This window comes from Pristis pectinata, chromosome 8 (assembly GCF_009764475.1).
Source record: "Pristis pectinata isolate sPriPec2 chromosome 8, sPriPec2.1.pri, whole genome shotgun sequence".
Lineage (NCBI taxonomy): Eukaryota > Metazoa > Chordata > Chondrichthyes > Rhinopristiformes > Pristidae > Pristis > Pristis pectinata.
In genome coordinates this window covers 68,436,729-68,455,247 of record NC_067412.1, presented here as the reverse complement: position 1 = coordinate 68,455,247, position 18,519 = coordinate 68,436,729, and the positions used below count along the sequence as shown (strand labels likewise).

The window sequence follows — 18,519 nt, the reverse complement described above, 5'->3', positions numbered from 1 at the left end:
TCAGTAAACAATTACTCTCTCTCAATGTCATTTGCAAGGCCCTGTTTATCATTCCACCAAGACTTGGGAGAAAATACTAATGTATGATGTCACCGGAACTGATGGCATTTAGCTTGCATCCTAGGTGGTTGTGCATTTGGAAGGAATTACTATGAAACAACAGATTTAAATTTTGTTAACTGCACAGATTCAGTTAACAATTCAACACCAACGAAAACTAAATGGAGTTCTCCACTCCACCCCTCTCCTCAACCTCCCCCACACAAGTGTTTCAAACCAAACAGGGCCATGCAAAGTTTCATTCATGCCATACACACAAGATCCATTGATGTTTAACATTTGTGCACCCCAAGGTCAAAGTACAGTCAAGGTGAATTTCAGCACAAAAAAGGAATGAAACCAAATATACAAGAATTTAAATAAAAGGAGAAAGTATGCTCATCACTTAATTACCACTTGTTTATCCCCCTCAGAGTCTCAGTAATGCTCCATCTCAGTTTGATGGTTTTTACCACCTTTGTCCAAACATGGATAAGAGTGTTAAATTTCAGGTACAAAAGAATGACTACTCTCAACTTCTGAGCAGCATTTGATTGCAAGACCGAACAAAATTAAAGCCAAGGGGAAAGTCAGGGTGAAAACTCCACCAGCTTGTCATATCCAGCTCAAAAGGAAGATGGCTGTGGTTCTTCAATCACAACCATGGGCCTCTGCTGTGGGCACTTCAGAAAAATGGCATAGGCCCACACATTTTCAGCTGCTTCACCAATGACCCTCCGTCCATCATGAAGTCACGAGAGGGAAAGTTTACTGTGGTTTGCTAATGTTTAATCTGCAATGGTGACAATGATTAAACAAAAAACATTGCAAACCTACCCCTGAAAACTCCTTTTCAGATGCAGCACAGATTATTTTGAAGGACTGTTAATACACTTTGTGATCCAGGAGCAGTACTGCAAACTGTATGCCAGAATAGTTAATAACATGTGCTAACTCCATTGGAAAAATCCTCCACTACTGTCAATACTAATGGCATTTTAGAGTTAATTTTACTTTAAACCACAGTGAGGAAGATGTACTGTCTCGCAATGATGTCGAGCATTAGTATCACCTTTCCCTGTTATGATGGATTAAAAATTCCATTATCTTATGAATTTTGCATTGCCATCTTCCAAGAGCCTTTTAGCATTAATGTATCAACTGCAGGTCATATACATTACACCCTTGCTGAAGAATGAAAAAAGCTAGCTGTCACAATGTTTTACTGAAGCTTAGTGCTTTGCTTTTATGCCACTCATAAGGGTATGGACCATTAAATAAATTTATTACTCTGCTGTCACTTGCATTATTTATTCCATGTGGGAATTGGGAGTACTTTGCCTAAAATGCACTCCGTCTACTCTACCGCCTCTATTTTGATTTTAGATTGTATTTTTTTTTAAATCTGCACTGGTCTGAATTTGAGAATTAAAAACACCATTGTCTATGCATCTGATTGGTTATTAAACCTGAGAATTATTTCAAGGATTCACATCCGATTCTTTTCAAAAGATATGATCTAAGGCTCATTTTTCCCCAGAATGATAAGAACAGAGAAATTAAAACATCTTGGACAACAAGAACCCAAATGGCCTTTGGACAAAAGGCATATTTCTTTTGGGCTTTCCATGTCTAATTTTTCATCAATTAGAAAGTAAATATTTTTTGATTCAAAGTGATGACCTTGCATTTGTCCATATCAAAATCCATTTGCCAGAGTTTTGACCAATCAGTAAATCTCTGGAATTTAATGGTTCCACTTACACTCTTTACAATACAACCCAACTATGCATAATCATACTTGGGTATTTCTTTCAAAACATTTAAGTTCTTCATTAATCAGGTGACTTGGTGCACCCACAATACATCTTTGCAAGAGTAGAGTAAAACTTAATTTGAGCATCTCCCATTATCTCCCTTTTCTGTATCCTGGTGGTGTTCAGCCAAATTCCTAGTTTGGTCAATAATTTGCTTAAATTCAACAGTCTCTCATGACAGATTTACATAGGACATACAGTACAGAGACAGGCTGTTTGGCCATTATTTCTGGTGGCTTTTGTCCTCTGCTCGAACAGCTAATCTTTTTCCCATCTAAGTTATCAGCATTACTTTCTCCCTCATTTGCCCACGCAGCCTCGTTGTAATTTTTAAAATTTAAATTAATTTTAAATTTTATTTACAGTGTGGTAACAGGCCCTTCTAGCCTAACAAGTCCACACTGCCCATTTTAAACCCACATTAACCTACCCATACGTCTTTGGAATGATAAATACATCAAAACTATCCACTTCCTTTTCTTTTATAAGCAAAATGGCTTTATTAATCTGTGGCATAACTTGTGACTTCTTTATTTGTTCTCAGTATCCTTTGTCCACCCACCTCATCTTACTTGGACCTTAAAGTAATAAGTGACCTCCCTGCTCCTCATACAAAAATGTATTACCTTGCATTTCTGTATTGAACTTCACTTGTCAATTATTAGATTTCTTCTGGAAGTCAATATAAATAATAGCAGTAGACATTCCAATACTCATCATTTGGTATGTTTTCAAAACAAAGCTTTACCACACAGATTTCAAAAATTCTTAAAATGAGTGACTTGCATGAGGAGAATTAGAACGTAGAACAGTACAGCACTGGACAGGCCATTCAGCCCATGATGTTGTGCCAATCTTGATGTCAATTTAGACTAAATGTCCTCCTTCTGTTTATCATCAATATCCCTCCATTCCTTTCATATTCACATGTCTATCCAAAAGCCTTTTAAACTCCACCAAACTGCTGATTCCACTATTTATCCACTGATGTATTCACTTTCAGTGAACTATGGACCCAGACCCCAAGATCCCTCTGTACCTCAATGCTATTAAGGGCTCACCAATAACTGTATACTTTCTACTTTCATTTGACCTCCCAAAGTGCAACACCTTACACTTGCCCGGGTTAAACTCCATCTGCCACTTCTCTGCCCATATCTGTTACGATCTATATTCTGTTGTATTCTTTGATAGTCCTTTACACTGTCCACAACTGCACCTATCTTGGTGTCATCTGCAAACTGCAATCTTGCATCTTTATCTTCTGAATCAACCTACTATGAGGGACCTTGTCAAATGCCTTACTAAAGTCCATGTAGGTAATTTCCATTGCCTTATCCTCTTCAAGTACCTTTGTCACCTCCTCAAAAAATTTGATCAAGTTTATAAGGCATGACCTGCCCCACACAAAGTCACGTTGACTGTCCCTAAACAGGCCATGCTTTTCCAAATGGGTGTAAATCCCATCCATCAGTATCCTCTCCAATAGCTTCCTTACCACTGACATGAGGCTCACTGGCCTATAATTATCTCAATTATCCCCATTTCCCTTCATGAACAAAGGCACAACATTTGCTGCTCTCCAGTCTTCTAGGACCTCACATATTGCTGGTGAGGACACAAAGATCCAAAGCCCCAGCAATCTTCTCACTTGCTTCTTTCAATATTCAGGGATATATGCCATCAGGCCCTGGGGATTGATCCACCTTAATGCTTTTCAGAAAACCCAGCACTACCTCCTCAATCTCAAAATGTCCCAGCACATTAGCATGCCCCACTGTTTTCACTATCCTCCAATTTCTTCTTAGTAAATACCAACACAAAGTACTCATTTAGTACCTCAGCCACAAATTCCCTCCAAGCACAAATTCCCTCCTTTATCCTCGAGTGGTCCTACCCCGCCTTAGTTATCCTCTTTTTCTTAAGAGTATAAAATGCCTTGGGATTATCCTTGACCCTGCTTGCCAAGGACATTCCATGGCCTCTTTTGGCCTTCCTAATCACCTGCTTGAACAGTTTCCTGCCATCAGTATAAATTCCTGAAAGTACCACAGTCCTGGGTATTCTCCAACATGAACAAAAGTAATTGCAAGACATTTGCAAATATCAGATAACACATCATGCAACAACTTAAGTGACTCAATCCTAAAGTAACTCCTGTAGTGGGCTCCCAACTGAAAATGTAAACATTTCAAAATAGAAGCAAACTCAATGTTGTAAACTGATCAAAATTAGGAAATACCACTAATGAACAATAACTTGTAATTTTTAAGATTGCACTCCACCTAGTGGAATCAAACAAAGCCAATTACATTACAAACAGAAACTGATTGCAATACTTAATATCTTAAAGATCTAAACTTTATTTCATGTTATGTGTATTAATATGTGTGCCTGGAATGTGCTGCCAGGGGAAGTGGTGGACGCAGAAACAATAGCAATGTTTGAGATGTATTTAGACAGGCAGATGAACAGGAATGGAGGGACGTAGACCACATTCAGGCAGACAGGATTAGTTTGCATTGACATCATGGTCCACACGTGGGCCGAAGGACCCATTCCTGTGCTGTAATATTCTAATGTTATTGAACCTCTTTAGGAATTCCATTTTAAAATTATACAATTATTTATTGCAGAAATCACTTGTCAGATTTCTTCCAATATATTTGGAGCACTGATAACCTTGCTGTTATTCAAATGGCACAACTTCGTGGATTATCCAGCAAAAGGCATAACAAAGCAAGGGGTCAAGTTATCTCTGATGCAGAGACCAATTGTTAATCTGATTACAACAATGTCTACATAAAAATTGATTTGCATACAATTTAAGTTTTGTTTTAGTTTATCTATGCAAATAAAATCCAATTCCAGGCTCTATTCCTTCACTCTGCACAATTGTCCTGGCAGCCAAATCAAGCACCGAGATACAGATCAGACATGATCTAAGTGAACAATAAAATGAATGCCTCCTATATTCCTAAACTGTGAGAATCTCCATTTAATACTTATTGAATGATGAAAAGTTTGTCAGAATTGGCTTTTCTGGAAATTCAGCGACTATGATTTTTCCTCTAATCCACACCCCACAAATTAGCAATTAACTTCACAATCAAAAGTGGCAGTTCAAGGGAATTCAACATTTAGAAATAGTATACTTCTATTGGTGTTATATCTGATAAATTTTCTGGAGAACAGATTTGGGAAATGAGCTGGTATAGTTGAATTAAGTGCACAATTGTTCTTTTGTTGGATAGAAAGACTGGGACTATACTAATAAGCTAGTTTCGATATAGTTTCCTTATAGCAGTCATATCAAGCTCAAATTTACATAATGACTCTAATGTGACCATCTAAAAGAGGAAACTTCAGAGAGATTTAAAGGTCAGTATAATATTAAGCTTCAAGATTTAGTAAATATTTTACAATAAGTAACAGGCATTAGTTGTCCATTTTTTTTAAAGCAAGCTCTAACATTGGTAGTCATTAGACCAAGAGATAAAGCACACATTTAAATCATTGATGCTGTGCAGCAATTACTTTTAGGTTTCCCTACAGGGATATCCACCACAATATTAGACAATGAACTAGACACTGCCATGTCATAATATAGCCCAAACTAGATAAATTGTTACAAAATTTCAACTTTTACCTCATTTATCCATCCCAAACTTAATTTCATTCTTTGTCAAACAGTTTACTAAAAAAGCTTTTTCACTTCCTAGTTTGTTTTTCCAATGCAATTGGTTAATGAGCTTAGTTAATGAAATCATCATTTCTGAATACCAACAATCCCTTAAACCTGTTAGCAGGAAGAGGAAATCCACACCAGGAGATTTATGTGGGCAGCTTTCTTCAAAGCCAGTGACAAGCCCTGTCACTTTGTTGTACAGGCACAAATTTTTTTTAAACAATCCACCCACTTAGATCAATTTCACACAACACAATCACTAATGTAATGCTTTTATTTAAGAAGAGCAGCACAGATAAACCAGGGAATTAGAGCCTATCAGTGGTGGGTTTGTTACTGAAGGGGATTCTGAGAGACACGATCTATCTGCAATTGAAAAGGCAAGGACAGATCAGGGATAGTCAGCATGGCTTTGCGCATGGGAAATCACGTCTCACAAATTTGAAGAGGTGACCAAAAGGATGAGGACAGGGAGGTAGACACTACCCAAATGGACTTTAGCAAGCCCGCATGGTAGGATGGTCCAGAAGGTCAGATCAGATGGGATCTAGGGTGAGCTAGCCAGCTGGATACCAAAAGAGACTGGTGGCCCAGGACTGCCTTCCCTGGAGCCAAGGAGAGACCTTAAAGATGTATAAAATCATGAGGGGCACAGATAAGGTGGATGGTCACCTTGATTGGCAAAAATGAGTTGGGCCAACAGGCCTGTTTCCCTGCTATTCAATTCTATGATTCTAAAAACAGGATGTCAGCCTATGAGCCAAGTGTCAGTGATAAAACAAAATGTACACCATTTTGGTTCGCCCAGATAGGTCTAAAATTTTCCCTGGTTTAATCAAGAGTGTTGCCAAAAATCACTGTGCAACTGTTTAAAAACCTCTCAAATTAAAATGCAACAGTGAACAAGATGGCAAAGGAAAACAATGCATTACTGTACCATGCTCTTCCGCATGGCATAATTCAAAACCCTGCTGTACCACAGTACACATGGCTTGGGTAACATACCAGAACAGCCAGAGATAGGAGGATAACCCTGTACAAAACAATGCCATTAAAGATCTTAATTAAAGATCAGACAAGAATCTGCCTCACCCATTTCATTTCCCATTGGAAAAATACTACACATGAATTCATAAGTTGTTTTCAGAGCAAGTGCAGGGCCTTTGCGACATGCCAGATTTTCTCTTAAATTTACTCTATTAACCTGCTGTACTATTCATTTTGTTTCTTATTAGGCCAAACTCTTTAGAATGGAGAGCCAGAGGACAAATAAACTTTAGAAGTTTCACATCCTATTGACAAGTTTATTTCACCTTTGGGTATACATGGCTGTTTTGACTACCAACATACTCAAACCAAATAGCAAAGCAGACTTTTGCAGCTGAACAGTCTAATCTTTCTACTGAACCAAGTCAAGGTGTTCAAAGTTTTTGCAGCCACTGAAGTCCACAGCCTCATGCTCTGTAACTGAGTCCCAGCTACGAAATTAACTGCTTTCAATCAAGATAGCAACCAAAGACCAGAAAATAAAGGGGGAGGGTCAGCTGGAAGATGAAATGAAAATATTGAGGAATAAGTTTCATTTTAAAAGGTTTCTATTTTAACACAATTAACACATTTATATACAAGAAACAAACAGTGGCAAATTCAACTCTTCCTGTAATCTTAATATTTAAGATGCTTATTTTTCTTTTCTCACATTTCTAACAGGTTCAGGTGCTACAAGTGATTTGAGGAACATATTTACAATGCATTTATGCTATATTTCCCCTCCTCCCCCAATCTCTGACAATGGATCAAGATAAAAAAAATTACACGTTACATTGGCAGCAAGACACAAAAAAAACAAAAAATACCTTGGCACCCATTTTGCTGTTTTAACTTCGGAAAATTTTCAATTACATTTCACTTTCCATTTGAAAATTAGAAGGCCATGTTATTTTCTACATTGAAAGTTTGCCTAAAGAACACAATTCAAAGCCCATCCAAGACTGGAATTCAATCTCTCTGTTGCAGAGTAACAAATAATGAAATTGCCAGTGAGCACATGGCGGAAACAAAATTTAATTGCTATCACAATAAAACTAAACTTCAGTTGTCCACTAAATGACCACAAATACAATTCCTCAAATGTGTACCTCACAAAAATCACTAAGCAGCCTTGATGGCTCATTCATAAACAAACTTTGTTAAATTACATTAATTCTCCGCAAGCTTTTCAAAAAATGGATTGGTAATCAAAAACCAACAGTGAAATATTGCTGCACGAAGAACTGTTGCAGTCATATCCTCAGGAGATTTGTGTGAAAGAAATACTAGGTGACCTTTACATGTCAATCAAATATGAATGCAGACATTTCAATCTCACTGCTTTGCATACGATTACAGATGCTAAGTTCAATGTAAACATTAGGTCTTTTTGATGCAATTCACAGATCACAATACAAGAAATAAAGCAATTAATGATTGAATACAATGGTGGGCATGTTTATGGGCATCATGAATGGCCTGAATTTCAATATAGGTATAACATCAAGACCACCAAACATTTAAACCAAATAGGAACTAGTGTCCAACTGCAATTATACAAAATTCAGCAGCTGTCAACATCACCCTGCTTCTGCAATTTTGTCATTCTGAATGCTCACAGCAATAAAGGAATTTCTATTTTCTAAAAGTAACCCTCCAGTTGATCCCCTACAATCCAAATGGTTCGGTGTACTGCAGATTGACGTTTCAACCTGCACCAGTCTGACAAACAAATAAACTAATTTCTCAAATATACACATTTGCCAAATGACAGAAGTGAATTTCACAAACTTGTCTTAAAAAAAGAACAAAAGGTACACAGTTTATAACATGCAAATCAGAAATTTATCTTTCTTAAAGGCTTTATAGCTTGAGGTCAATACAAATCTACTCTAAAATCATTAGAAAGAAATATTATTCTGCACTAGGAACCGCTCTGCAATTGTGGACTGATGGGTTGAATGGAACTATATTTTACAACCATGTAATGCAAAATGCCATCCCTATTTATTTACAACTCTACCTCGATACAGCTTCTAAAACAGAATGAAAATAGATAATGAAACTTAAATCACAATCAAAATATTGAAATGTCACTTTAGACCATTTGAGAATCATTTGACTATCTGTGGTTTGCAGGAGATGTAAAAAGTACAAGATACCTCTAAATATTTATGCAACAATCCAGTAAAATATATACCAAATATTCAACTGGTATACATCTTTGCGCACTATATCCATGAGCTGATTTATGTTCAATAGCAGGCAAGTGTAGTTTACAGTAAAACTCCAACAATCCACTATCCAACCATTTGGAAATCCCAACTGGTTCTGCATCTGGCTCACCAGGTAATGTTTGCCATGTTCCCCATCTATTCACTGGAACCCTGATTCCACCAATCCCAGGACCCCCAGCCCCAACTCCCACTCACTAGAGCTCAGCACTCCCTTAAAACTCACCTGGTTCTGTTAGCTACATCCTCTTGAAACTTACCAGGTTCATTGGAATGTTACTACACAACATCTTAAAAATGAAGAGCATGTTGGAGCATTCATAAAATAAAATCCAGTAGTCCTGAAAATCGGCTCATCCAGCAAAGTCCTGATCTTGCCAGATAAATAAGTTATACTGTACTTTAACATACAAAACATTAACCCATTCACAGACTGTCAAACATGTGAAAAGCAAAACTTTTCTGAACAATAATCCCTCAAATTCAACAGCCCAGTCAATAGATAATCAGAAGTAGCAAAAAGGAGACATGCTAATATTGCACTCCAATTTCTGGTCAATGTCGTTAATAGTGTGACTAAAAGTACCTTACACAACTATTTTGTTATGAACATTTTTAAATAATATAATCCAGCCATAAACTGATAAAGCATTCCAGAGGCAGTATCCTAGAGTTTTTGGTTCTGCTGTGACCAGCAGACTACCAAAGACAAGTATTTCAAAGTGAAGTATTGCAGATGTTGGAAATCCAAAATAAAAACAGAGTTAACATTCTGAACAGATGATGGATCACTAGCCCAAACTGAAGAACGGAGACTTAAAACTTGATCTGTTAGGATGTAGGCTCTAGTTCTGTGAAAGTAGGTAGCAAGAAAAAAGTTCTGTATTTATATTGAAATATGCAGCTTTCAACATTTATACAAAATTTTGGAACTAAGGAATAAAACCAGCAAGTAAAACACAAGTGAAACAGCACCACACAGTGGCCAAAATGCATAATAACTAATGGACAAGATCAGATTTTATTTTTTTCTGCAATAGGTATCACTGGCAAAACAAGCATTTGTTCTCTATTCCTGACTGCCCTTTACTACAGCCAAGGAAACAGTGAAGTGATGGCACTCGTCACTCACTGATCAGGAAGGAACCAGCGCACAAAGATCCAGTAATGCATGTTGTGGACTTCCTTTGTTTCCTGTTGTCAATCAGTAATGGAAGGGTTTCATAGTATCCAAAAATAACAATGTCATTAAGTTGGCTGAACAGACCATCTCACTGAAGAATTCTCACAAAGCAAGGAAAAACAAATTTTAACTAAGATTATACATAAACTTCAGTCAATTATTTTGTATTGACATAAAAACTTCAAAAATTTTTGCTCAAGGAAAAAAGAAAATCTATTAGATTTTGAAATATTTACCTGAAAGAATTCTAATCCATAAACATTTTTACTTAGAGTCAGAAAATTTACCAAGTATTAACGATGGTTTAGTTCACCATTAAAAATCCATTTACACCTCATCCAGTCTATACTCCAACTTTCAAACTGAAGGCTGGTGCTGCAAAGAAGTGCACCCTTTGAAGGAACATGGAATCACCAACAATTTCTGAATTAACACTAAACCACAAGTGCATCTCAGAAGTTGCAATCAGTTTCACGGTGTGACAACTGAGCACTCTGAAAATTTTGCTGTCATTACAAATCAAAAGCAATATTACATATTGATAAACTACTTCCCTCCTGATCCCAGCTGAAGTTATGTCAGGCCAAGCACTTCTCTGGAAGAGCAAGGGTACAGCAAAAAGCAAGAGTTTAGACACGGATTTGGTCTAGAAGCAGGCCAAACATGGGATTAAAAGTCTTATTTCTCAGACAGTGTTAATATGCAATCATTGGTTATGCACAACAAAATGTTACCAGATGGCTAACTGTGTTATTTGATAATCACATGGTGACAAAGGACTGGGTCACAGATTGTCTCAGTAGTAGAACTCTCACTGTCAAGTCAAATTGATCCAAGTTGCAAAGGAGTGCTTTGTTGTTTAAATGAGTGTTTTGCTGGTGAGACATTAAACTGGGAAGCCATCTGCTTGACTGAATGCAAAGATCCCCAACACACTATTCAAAGACAACCCAGGGTAATTCACTATATTTTTCTAACAATACCACTAAAATGAATCAGCTCATCATTTATCACAATTCTATGGAGTCCAGCAACTAAAAATTAGTGTCATGCTTGCCTATTCAAAAAGAGTGAAGCACTTTGGCAAATCTTCAGACCATGAAAAATATTCAAAAGATGGATGGCTTTGCACATCTCTCCTTTCATCTTCAGATTAGTAAAAGTGGGCTCTATGCAGAGCTAATGCCTTCAATTTATGTAGATCTGTACTGTACCAAACTTATCTCCACACACTTCCAGTCCATTAAACATTATTAATTGCTGTTAAATTTTTAAAAAAATCACACTTATGCAATAGTAATTTGCATTTCAAATTCCTATATCAACACTTTAAAGGAAACACCCAATGTAAACTAACCAGATTGTAATTATGCTCTCCAACTAGTGGTGCTGCTAAAATGCCTCCATCCAGCATCTCCCAGAGAGAACACTTCTTATGAACATTTCAAGCTGCCACAGTGGTATAAGAGTTCAATCATTTTAAATCAACAACAAATACAGATATCAAAATGTTAGTGATTTTTAAAAATATATTTTTACCATTGATTTGATTGCATAATAAATTTAAAATCAGGTAATATCTTTAATTATTGGACCTCTTCATAAAAACCATTCTCACTGTTAACTTTAGCACTTAGCCTCTTCAGTTGCCTCTCTTTTGTCAGAAGTCTAGAATCAAGAAGAATCCTTCTGAAATCTTAAGGACTAACACAAGATATTGGCCTGTGCCCTGTACAATCAATCTTCAAAAGTAATGTGATGGTAGAGCATGAACCAGGAAGATTAGGAAATAATTGAAGGAAACCCACTCTAAAGAAACACTCAAGACCTCAATGCTATATGGTTAACAGGTGATGGTGCAAGTTAAAACAGATCAGTGTCTGAAGGAAGAATGATAAGTGAAGGAAATTGACTTTGAATGCAGAGCAAGGTGGGGGTCTTGCAAGAAACGGGAAATTAATGGAATGGAAACATGGTGAACACATGGAGAGAGGATAATGTTACCTGTGACCCAAGTATTCATTTAGCTCAGAGTGTTAGCTCCAGAAGGACGCTTCCAGGATAAGCCAACAGTCAAAACTGTAATTGTGAATGTGGAGGAGCAATGGAGGGTTAGAAGTTAACTGCTAAGTTCTTTACCTGTAGCAGCATTATAGTTATGCAAGCCGATACAGCAACCAATTTACATGCAATGAGATTCAAATAAATTACCACACAGTCCATTTCAGATTGGTTGAGGGAGGAAATGTAGCTAAATGTTCTAGGAAATGTCACCTTCCATGTAATATCTGACATGGAGCAGGATATCTGTGAAGACTGAATGTTGGTCAAATACTTCATCCAAAAATTAGCAACTCAAAAAAAAACTATTCCACTCCTTTGACCACTGGGATTTTCTTGTCCCAGAATATAGACCAAAAAGAGCTACGATCTTCAGATTCAAAAGGTAATCTAACTCAAGAAAGTCAATACCAGGAAATTCAAGGCATTAGCTCTAATAAAACAGACTGGCCAAGGGAAGTATCAGAATAAATAGTTATAGATAGTCTGACTCTGTTTCAGCAGCAACCCTGTTAGCTTGAAACTCAGATGAACATAATGAGGAAGATGAGTGTGACGCAGAAGAAGAAATGGAGTTTTGAAAAGTAGCAGGAACAAAGTGGCCAGTGAAGTAATCAGTTGAATGGAAGGTTAGGTAACAGGCAAGGTGGTAGTAGTACAAAAATGACAGTAAGCAAGGAGAAAGATCAAGGTTTTGAGGATTATGGGAAACTGGCAAAGAAGAGGCCTGCATAGATGAGCCATGATCATACTGAATGGCGAGGCAAGCTTGAGGAGCCTTCTGGCCTACTCCTGCTCTTATTTTAAGGATTGTTTAGCAGAAGAGCATGGCTCCAAGTCAGAAAGTACAGGCATGGAGGAGTACATAGTGATTAGAATGTCTAAAGTACAGTTGGAAAACAGGAAGTCGAGGCTTAGAACCAGAAATAACTCTTGCAAAGTCAAAAAGTAATCCAATTTTATATACAGCAGTTGTTGAAGCCCAGGTTGAAATAACAGGGTAACCATATAGAAAGATTTGATGACAGAGCACATTCACCATCAGTGGGGTCCCAGGTAATCCAACAGATGCAAATTAAGTAATCCTAAATTGGGGGAAAACAAGAGTCCAGAAAAAACAGCTGAGCATTCCAATAATACCAAAGAAAAGCAATGGGAATGGGTGGCACTAAAATTACAAGTCAATTAAAATAATTAAAAAGCTGAAACCAAGGTAGTGAAATTTAATGTCTCCCCCCCGCCCCCCCCGCCCCAGTTTTGGACTAATTGTGGCAACCTCAGTACTAGAAGGTTGTGGGCACAGAGATGAATCCAAATACTTCAGCATACAATCGAGGCTGATAGCTTAAAACAATACTGAGGGAGTGCTGCAGCGTTAGCGATGTCATCAACGAAATGAGTAGTTAAACAAAGATCTCATCTCCCTTGAGGGTGAAATTAAAAATAATTCCATGACACTACTGCATAGCTTGGGAGTTCTGGATGAAGGAAGCAGCAGTGCACCAGGACGGAAGATAAATATCTTGGGAAAGAAAACAAATAGGATCTTATTGGGTCAGCTAGGCCTGAATCCAGAAGAAACCAAAGTCAGAACTAAAAAGAGCGAAGTAGAACAGTTTGTCTACAGTGCTGAAGAAATCGAGCATGCAGAATAAGGACACGGCTACAGTAAGGTTGGTGTTGTGGGATGGTTAAAAGTCAGTGGAAGATAAATGATAAGAGAAACCAGTGAAGTTTACTGCATATCCTTGAAGAATCCAAAACTAATCCTCCCAACAGGTTCTCCATCCTTCAGTTTCAAACAAAGTATCCATTTGTCCCCCTTAAATTTTATAATAGTCTTTACTGTAACCATTTCCTGGGACAATCTAGAGAAAAACATTGAAAGCACTCTCCCACGCGAGAATTATTAATTTAATGGCTACTTCATATCCTCAATGTCTTTTATACCCATTTGAGCCCAATTCACGTGGTTGAGCATTAAATGTAAATGGTGTTTTATTTTAAAAGCCATTTTATCTATCTGTATTTGCATTTCAAAGAATTAAAACCCAATCACATCTTTCAGTATCTTCAGAATATATTCTCCCATTTCTTGTTCTTTGACACAGATACATTACTTCACACTTGTGCACATGATGCAACCACGATGCTGACCCATTTATCTCCCAACATTTTCCAAAATAAGTCCCCCAAACCAAAAACCAAGTACAAGTAGGAACTACAGACACTCCAACCATTCTAAGCAACACCCAATTAGCAATCTGTGAACAATCTTGTTAAAAAAATGTATATATGGGATGTGTGTGTCACTGGCAAGGGGAGTGAGTATCTATTGCCCATCTCCAAATGCCCACAATTAAAGGGCAGCTAAGTGTCAACCTTGTTGTTGTGGCTCTGGATTCATACGTTGGCCAGATTGGGTTAAGGCAACAACCTTTCCTGAAAGGTACTAGAGATCCAAATGAATTTTTAAAAACAATCAAGTTCTGTCAGGGCTTCCATTGCTGATACTAGATTTGTAATTCAACACTGTCCATTTATACTGCCACATTTCCTCCTACACAATTGATCTGATTTTTCTTCTTTTTAAACCTTTACAAGGCACCTTACAGAATCCCTTCTGAAAATCTACATCCACTAATTTCTTTTTCATCAGGCTACTTTCAGTAATAATAATACTTCAAACTACTTCCCCATTTAGATATTCATAACCAACTGGATTTGTCAATGGCCACAAAATTCTCTCTTGAACTATGGATGCTAGATGCTCACAAATGAATAAGCTAGCCGACCAACTTAAAGGGATTCCATGCCCTACTTTCCTTTCCCATGGCCGACTATGCACATCTCAAGATGATTGAAAATGTCTCTCAGCTTTCATCAAGACCCAGCAATTTCGTTTCTATAGTTACGAATAACTGATTCCAAAACTCCTCAGACAGATCTGCATTCCCACCTTTTCTTAAAAAAATGCATGAAGTAGAAACAGAATTTTGTTTCTACAGTACTTTCATCCTTACCCATTACGTTTCTTTTATCTTAGTCTTGAGCCTCAATTTGAGCGTGTACACTGCAGCTCTTATTTAAAAATTCTCATCCACATTTTCAAATTGCTTCATGATCTTGTTCCTCCAAAACTCTGCATTAATCTCCTTTTCTCACAACCTGCGCTTCTCCAATGTTGGCATCCTAATCATTGATCATCGCTCCACCATTGATACCCATGCCTCCTTTCTCATTAGGTAACTTTTTCCAACAAAAAAAATACCAGCTTGACTTTTCATTAGTAAATCCATGCTAGTTATGCATTTCTATGTTTATTTTATATATCTTAAACCATGGAGGCCAAGATTTTGCTCACTATTGAAATAAACGAGTTACTTAATTACCAATTCAACAAGTGCAGCAAGCACAAAATCTACAAAGCTTACAAAAACATCCGAAAAATTGCAGAAAGGGCCTTTTAATTACTCCTGGCTGTTTTCAACAGGGCATTTGCCATTTGTGCCTGCTGACTTAATGACTAAGATCTGCCAGTAACTTTATATAAAAAAAAAGTTAAGTGCATTTTGAATATTTTCACGGTGTTCATTGCTATTTACCTTAATTTAAAATAGCTTTAATACCTCCATTCATCCAAGATGTCTCAATTTTGTAATACAAGAGTACTGCATTTATTTTGTTCTCCATACATGTCACGACTGATTGAATACCCTGTTGACAAACTTTTTCAGCTTAACTTGCACCACCTTTTATTGAATGACCTCTCTTCTTTTATTGAATGTAAATGTTCTAGGTCTTTTCTCTCAGTTTTTCCTCCTACTCATCAATTACTTGCCCCATCTAATTTCCTGGAGGAAATAAAAATCAAGCAATCCATTCCACTGAAATTGAATAACAGTGAGCCAAGCAGAAAATTTGGGATACATTCAGAATGCATTGCCCTTTTATGTCAGACATTTAGTAATTGCCCAGCTTTTTTAAGATTTCCTTAAGCTACTGCATATCCTTCACTTCTCTACTGTTTCATTACTAATGTATTGACTATTGATTACTGAACAATCTCTCTCCCATTTTTCTTTAAAACCACAAAAGACCCTACTGGAACACAAGCCAAAATATTCTTACCTTCCACCACTATTATCAAAGTGCACAACTTTCATTCCAGACGCCAATTTCACCATGCTCACCTACTATTTCTCAATTTGGCCACAACTGTTTCTAACTATTTACAGTTCGTGCACATCCTCAGGTTATCCATTAAAGGAGCTGACAGCAGCAAATTAATGGATGAACAACATACTTTGCTTTTCTCTTCAGTGATTCTTCACACTGTTGTTGGTCCATATTCTCTGTACTGCTAGCGTTCCTGGCTCCCATCCATGGAAACAGCACTCTTCACAACACAAAATATTAACCTTACTCAAACAACCTCAATCACCACTTCAACTCTTCAACCCACCTTCCCCTAATAGACTTACAATACATACTCCACCCCCCCCCCCATCCAGAACCACGTGGTCAGTAAACTTTCTAGCTCATGACAATGTGAAAAAAAGGATCTGTGGGGCAAAAGATTAAATTGAACAAAGAATATAGAAATGGGTATGTGTTATATAAAGGGCTCAGATCCACTGCAACCACCAATCCAAGATCACCACAAGCAGAGGCAAGAGATCTCTAACAGATAACACCAAATATATATACACACACATATATAAGAGAGAGAGATAATATAAAATGCCATACTATCAATCCAAGATATGCACCCAGAAAATACCAGATTCATGTCACACATACATGTTAAGCTCCATATCATATAATCTCAGAACAGATGATAGTCAGATGTACTCACAGTACCTGATGGTATACAAATGGTATGTTATGCATTTCTACAGTTTTAACGGAACTTGTCCATACAGTTGAAATAAAATTCAATCTGAGATCGCCCAAATCTTAACCCTTTAGCTCAACTCTTTTGCAGATCTCCTTTGACAGTTACACTCACAACGAAATATGATAATACCGCATGATACCATGGAATTAATAAACCAAGTCTGCAAGATACACAACTATTAGCAGTCGCAGCTAACTTGGAGATATTTAACACATTTTATTTCCCTACCAAAGTCGAGGATCGGGAAACATGCTTGTACTGCTTAGGTTTAGCTAGACTACCTCTAAAAAACAGAACTGTACAGCACCGGACAGGCCATTCGGTCCACGACATTGTGCTGAACTTGATGCTGATTTATACTAAATGTCCTCTCGTACTAAAAGTTCCTGGTCTTTCCTCCGTACCTGTACAGACTCACCTTACATGGGAAAGGGATTGTAGAAGCCACTTTCTCCATGGCCAGGTTTCTGATGCTGGGGGTGAGCGGGCCCCTGCAGGTCGGACAACAAGAAAGTTTTTGCCGGCATTGGTTGCACACCAAGTGCCCGGCCTGGCATTGCAAGATGGGCGGCAGAACATAATCGAAGCAGACTGGACACTCGAAGAGGGAAGTGAGCTCGGGCTGAGGCGGGGTGGAACCTCCGGCAGCAGTCGCCGCCGCCGCTGCTGCCGCCGCCGCTGCTATGGCTGAGCTACCCCCGCCGCTGCTGCCGCCACCGGCTCCTCCTCCTCCTCCACCGCCACCGCCTCCTCCTCCACCAGCACCAGCACCACCGCCACCTCCACCGCCAGCACCACCAGCTGCCGCCACGGCCGCCGCCGTGTGTTTCCCCGTTTTCCCGCCGCCAGCTGACGAAGGTCGGCTCATGGCGAACGACGCGCCAGCCCACAACGCATTCAAAGTGCCTTCCCCGTTCCTTTCCGTACAAAACCACAAACGACCCTCGTAGCGAACAAAACTCCCAGCTAGATCGCGCAACGACCCTCACGGCCTCGTCCTTTCCTTCTTATTAACGCCATTATTATTATTATTTCTGAAGCCTACGTCCGTTCCCACGGCCGTGCGTAAACATGGCGGCAAGTGTTTCATCCCACAACCGAGTGCGGGGGGCGGGGCTTATTCCCTTGGTTACTGCGACCAATCAGAAGCGGCCCAGCTCGTCAACAGTCTGGCTGAGTGGCTCCGAGCGGCAGAAGGGCGTTTGCCGCGTCACGTGAAAGGGAGGCGGCAACCCGGCTGTAGCGCAAAGGTTCTCGGGAAGAGTAGTTTTCCGGAGACGCCCCGTACCCATTCGGTCCTGGGTCCGGAATTGGACGGACTTCAAGTCCCAGAGTGCACGGAAGCCGCGCCGGGTTCGCACCTTTGTTGTCATGTGCATTTGCTGGACCTTTGCTCGGTGTGTCCCTGCGTCACTGAGCGTTATTCCGTTTGAAGTTGTCGTTTTCTGGAATTGCGTCTCTTCTATAACAAAATAATTAGTAAAGGAGTAGTTCGATTGGCAGTTAGTCATTGTTTAAAATACAGAGGGAGTCTGTTTGGAAAATTGCGGCCATCGGATTGACCTGAA

The 18,519-nt window shown here is 38.6% G+C and overlaps 1 protein-coding gene across 1 annotated transcript in view; it reads right to left on the bottom strand.

Moving 5' to 3' along the window:
• siah2l (seven in absentia homolog 2 (Drosophila)-like) overlaps positions 1-18,121 on the bottom strand; it is a 33,555-nt gene extending 15,434 nt beyond the window's left edge. Inside the window, exon 1 of the mRNA XM_052022256.1 lies at positions 17,370-18,121. Within this exon, the coding sequence (XP_051878216.1) occupies positions 17,370-17,819 (450 nt within the window). The 5' untranslated portion in view covers positions 17,820-18,121. The remainder of the gene's footprint in view (positions 1-17,369) is intronic.
• Positions 18,122-18,519: the final 398 nt, after the last annotated feature.